The 5274-nt window shown below is 48.2% G+C and overlaps 1 protein-coding gene across 1 annotated transcript; it reads left to right on the top strand.

Moving 5' to 3' along the window:
- Positions 1–1462: 1462 nt before the first annotated feature.
- LOC127336371 (probable transcription factor FL) lies at positions 1463–5274 on the top strand. Its single transcript, XM_051363178.2, has 3 exons — positions 1463–2073; positions 2183–2580; positions 4583–5274. Exons 1-3 carry the CDS (start codon positions 1653–1655, stop codon positions 4952–4954), a joined length of 1191 nt encoding a protein of 396 aa, XP_051219138.1. The 5' UTR covers positions 1463–1652; the 3' UTR covers positions 4955–5274.

The raw sequence follows: 5274 nt of genomic DNA, 5'->3' as shown, positions 1-5274 counted from the left end.
ATGAAATGATCAGAAAAATGACAGAGTTGGGGAGGAGAACTTAATTACAGGCACCATACACATTGGCGGGGTTTACTCCACAAAACAAATATACAGAGAACTAATTAGTAATCATGAGGTGCCAAACAGTATATCAGCAATTTGGAAATCCTGCAGTATTCCAAGACACAAATTCTTCTTCTGGTTATTATTAAATGGTAGATTAAATACTAAGGAGATGATGAAGCACAAGAATTTTTATGTAGAGTTCTCTGAATGTATACTATGTGAAGTTTGCCCAGAAGAGACAAGTATGCACATATTCTTTGAATGCACATTCAGTCAGACCTTTTGGTGGGCGCTTGGTTTGGAATGGAATGTGGATATGAGTCTACATCAGATGATAGATGAAGCACAACAAAGATTATCCCTAAATTTTTTCATGAAAGTCATAATTGCTGGATGCTTGAGTATTTGGGACCAAACAAATGATGCTATCTTCAATGCACATTACCCAAATGTGCAGACATGTATTGCAAGATTCAAAGCCACCTTCACCTTACAATGCATAGAGCTAAGCCTAGTCTTAGAGAAGGAATGCAATCCTGACTTGACACTTTATGAGTGTGTAATAAGTATAAGTAGCACATAGACTCATTGTATATATCCCATTTATATTAATATAAAATGACACAGTAGGGAGCCTTTTCCTACTGTATTTGTGTCAAAAAAAAACATTGGTGGGGTTTTATCAAAATGATGGTTTCAAATCCATGACAACCAAACCCGTTGGCTATGGAATCTCAATTCTGTCACGAAATGATGTATGTCAAACGAGCTCTCGCAAGTGAAGCAATAATGGCATTGTCTACAAGCTGGTTATGCCTGAACCTTGAGTTTCTGAAGTTTTATGTGAATGGTTTCATAGTCTTGGGTTAAAGTCGAACTTGGCATCATAGCACATTGAGTATTTAAGATTCTTTTGCTATCTGAATCATGCCGGCTTGTATCTCACCCATTTTTCCGTAGAACATGTGTGTGCTGTCCCTAGCTAAAATAAATCACTGATTATTCCCTGCAAAATTCAGATAAATTTCGCAAAGCTAGACTAATAACGGATCTCAGTTTTCTGGATCACAAGTATAGCTAGAATCTCGAATAGGACAACGTTTGCAGAGGAAAGCAGCAAAAGACGGAGATCTTTTGGAAGAGCTTTGCGACGTGCACAGTGGTGCATGCACGCACGCCGTGATAGGACTACACAGTGTGCTGCTGGTGTATTATTAGGTTTACGGTGTCTTCTTTTTATGTGCCAGCACGTAATAGGCGCTAGAATCTACAGTGTCAAATCGCCCGAGCGAGGCGACGCAGCTTTCTACAGGACTAGTCGTTTTCACGGAGGCAGCAGCTAGCAGCAGCCATAGCTCGCTCGCTTCAAGCATTGGCCAAACGACAGAGCTTGCATAAATGCAGATAGATATGCTTCCATCCGAAGCAACAGTAGGATTTGTCAAGTCAACCGGTTGCATGCATGCGGTAGCCAACACTACAGTGGCCGCTTATATAAGGCGAGCTAGCCCCGATGCGATGCACGGCCACGGCAAAGGCAGAACACAAGCAAGAGAATAAGCGCCAAAAACAAGAGAAGCGTCTCGTTCGTTCTCGTGTCGTGCATGGATCCCCACGACGCCTTCCTCGCCGCGCACCCGTTCCGGTGGGACCTCGGCCCGCCGGCTCCGGCGGCCGTGCCCGCTCCTCCTCCACTGCCCATGCCTCAAACTCCCGCGCTGCCTCCGGCGAACTCGCCGAGGGAGCTGGAGGATCTCGTGGCCGGGTACGGCGTGCGCGGGTCCACGGTTGCGCGGATCTCCGAGCTCGGGTTCACTGCTAGCACGCTCCTGGTCATGACGGACCGCGAGCTGGACGACATGACGGCCGCGCTCGCCGGCCTGTTCCGCTGGGACCTGCTCATCGGCGAGCGGTTCGGCCTGCGCGCCGCGCTGCGGGCAGAGCGCGGCCGCCTGATGGCACTGCATGGGGGCCGACACCACGGTCACCAGTCCGGCAGCACCATCGACGGCGCCTCCCAAGAAGGTGATTACTATCCAAGAACCATGCACATTTCTCCATGCAAAAAATGAAGAAATAAATCATGTCTTAAACTCTTAATGATGGTCTTGTGTTTGCGCGCATGATCGAACAGTGTTGTCCAACGAACGGGATGGGGCGGCGAGTGGCGAGGACGACGCTGGCAGGATGATGTTATCGGGCAAGAAGCTGAAGAATGGATCGGTGGCGAGGAAGGCCAAGAAAGCAAGGAGGAAGAAGGTGGACGGGCTCCGGCTGGACCACATGCAGGAGGACGAGCGCGAGGACGGCGGCGGCCGCTCGGAGTCAACGGAGTCGTCGGCTGGCGGAGGCGGCGGCGTCGGAGGGGAGCGGCAGCGGGAGCACCCGTTCGTGGTGACGGAGCCCGGGGAGGTGGCGAGGGCCAAGAAGAACGGGCTGGACTACCTGTTCCATCTCTACGAGCAGTGCCGCCTCTTCCTGCTCCAGGTGCAGTCCATGGCCAAGCTGCATGGCCACAAGTCTCCAACCAAGGTACGTACACATGATTTCACCATTGTTTCCTCACTCTACCCTACTCTACGCGTAATTTTGGACCTATACGCACAAGTTCATGTTACACGAGCATGCATGTACATATTGTTATATCTATATGTGACTGCTCTGAATCTGAATGCAACTGCATGTCAGCTACTCAGCTCAACGTGACTACTCCATCAAACTAGTATATTGATTACTGACAGTTCTGCTCATTTGTACTGCGTGCTGCCATCTCATAAAGTTCTTTAGAGATTGCAAGCAAAGATTTCATATTAGTTTAGATTTCTGCACCCAGCTTCACGTTTATCTGTTTATCTGCATGTGTTAATATCAATTCGAGTGAAGTATATGTTCTTCTTAGCATACACTGGGATGACAAAACGCTAAGCTAATTAGGGTTTTACGGGAAAACGTGTGTACCCCAGCTTCTGTGTAAGATCCCATCTGCCTTTGTAGATTGTATATATAGGAGTATGTACTAAGGAGGGCTTGTTTAGTTTGTGCTTCATCATGCAAAATTTAGTTAGCCAAAGGGAAACCAATTAAACTGATACTTCAGCCCAAGTGCCCAACACACTATGGATTCGTTGAGCACAATTCCAACTCGCGAAAATAGAATAAGAATAAATAGATGGATGTAATAACGGCATGCCCTACTAGTAATAATTAGCACCTTGATTGCACAAAAAAGAAACATATGGAACTTTTATGAGTCAAGCTTTTTTGTTGCAAGAGTTGGACATGGCGGAATTTTTCTTTTGAAATCGTGTGCAGATGGCGTATAGGAAGAATTCATGCATGATGTCTACATTCCTATTGTTCAAACAAAGTCCATAAAAATCCTATTTTTTAGGGACATCAAAAAATCCTAAGAACTGAAATCTTGTGGACTCAAAAAGTAATAACAAAAATGTCTAATCCAATGGTAGATTCCGCAGCTGCCGTTAGTTGATCCAGGATTTCAAAAATTCAAGGTTTTCCTTCAAGTATCAACTAAGATTCAAAATTCTTAGGGTTAAAGAGATCCAACAGGTTTATCGTATGTTCTACCAACTTGTATATGTGAATGTATGCAGCGTAAAAGCGATTTCAGTTTACACTTTGTTTGACTTAGAGCTCACGGGTTGCCGCCACAATCATTATTATCTGTATAGCCGATGTGTCAAAGAAACAATGGGATTCAAACAATAGATTTTGCTAGCCGATGACTAAGTTAGTTCTCATCCAATTGCATCGCCATTCAGTTTAGTTGCAACTAGGTTTGAAACTGAAATTTTATGACGTGATCTGATTGAAAATAGTTGAGAATTAGAAACATTGCTTCCAACAATCATACTTTTGGCTTCATTTTTTACTATACTTTTGTGGCAAATAACATGTTGCGAGCTTAAGCTCAAATGTGGCAAAATTAGTCCAAACTCGCATTGCTTTGAACAAAGCAGCTGCAGTGTTGCTAGTGTTTCTATTTGTTACACGTGGGCAAACGGAGCGCGGTCAAATTCAACCATTTTAGCTGATTGTTTAAGCCGTGCAAACGAATGTGTGTGGCCACTTTGAGGGTTCAATTTAGCCCCGTTGAAGATGGCTTAGAAAAGATTCAATTAACATTTCTCTCTCTGTGTTACACGCACGCCAACGCGGAGTGCAAAGCCTGGAAAAGACCTCCGACGTGTCAGTTATCCATAGGCTCTGAAAGCCTGGCCGCCGTGTGTTGTCGTGTCGGCCGGCTCCTAGCTCAGCATCAGATAGGCGTGCAGCCGTTCATGACACGGAGGCGCAGGAGGGGTCCCGCCGGCGTCTCCCCCTGCCACGTAGTACGAGCCATGTGATCTTCGCCTGCCGCTGTGCGTGCTCTCGCCTGCTCGGTGCCTGGTCCGGTTCCAGGGTGATTGGATGGGCGCAGCGTCAGGCCGCACCGAGCTCACTGTGCAACTCATGACGCGCGCGCCATGAAAAGCTAACTCGTGTACTTGTGGGTGGTGGGTGGGTGTTGCAGGTGACGAACCAGGTGTTCAGGTACGCGAGCAAGGTGGGGGCGAGCTACATCAACAAGCCCAAGATGCGCCACTACGTGCACTGCTACGCGCTGCACTGCCTCGACCAGGAGGCCTCCGACGCGCTGCGCCGGGCGTACAAGGCGCGCGGCGAGAACGTCGGCGCCTGGAGGCAGGCATGCTACGCGCCGCTCGTCGACATCGCCGCCGGCCACGGCTTCGACGTCGACGCCGTCTTCGCCGCGCACCCGCGACTCGCCATCTGGTACGTGCCCACCAGACTCCGCCAGCTCTGCCACCAGGCAAGGAGTGCGCACGACGCCGCCGCCGCCAACGCCAACGGGGCCATGCCGCCGCCGCGGCCCATGTTCTAGCCTGTTGCCCGGAGCGAGAGCTGGTGCTCGTGGTTTCTGTCTGTGGGTTTCGTGTGCACTCTCACTCGGCCGTGTTTCCTTCTCCTGCGTGGGCTAGAATCCGTGTTTGTTGCTTAGGCCGATCCAGCAGGCTTTGTCTCTGAGCAGCCCATGCGACTATGCGAGGGACCTGCTTGTAATATGGATGGATGTTTAATTCTAGGACATGAAATGTGATGAATGTTAATCTTTGAAAAATCCCAGTTGTCAACTTGTTATTATGGCTGCAAAAAAAAAATCAAGACTTGTGAGCGGGTCGAGATTGACTTTGTTTCTTTTAT

Source organism: Lolium perenne, chromosome 2 (assembly GCF_019359855.2).
Source record: "Lolium perenne isolate Kyuss_39 chromosome 2, Kyuss_2.0, whole genome shotgun sequence".
In the NCBI taxonomy this organism is placed as follows: domain Eukaryota; kingdom Viridiplantae; phylum Streptophyta; class Magnoliopsida; order Poales; family Poaceae; genus Lolium; species Lolium perenne.
Note: the sequence above shows the minus strand (reverse complement) of the source record. Positions and strands in the feature narration are given on the sequence as shown.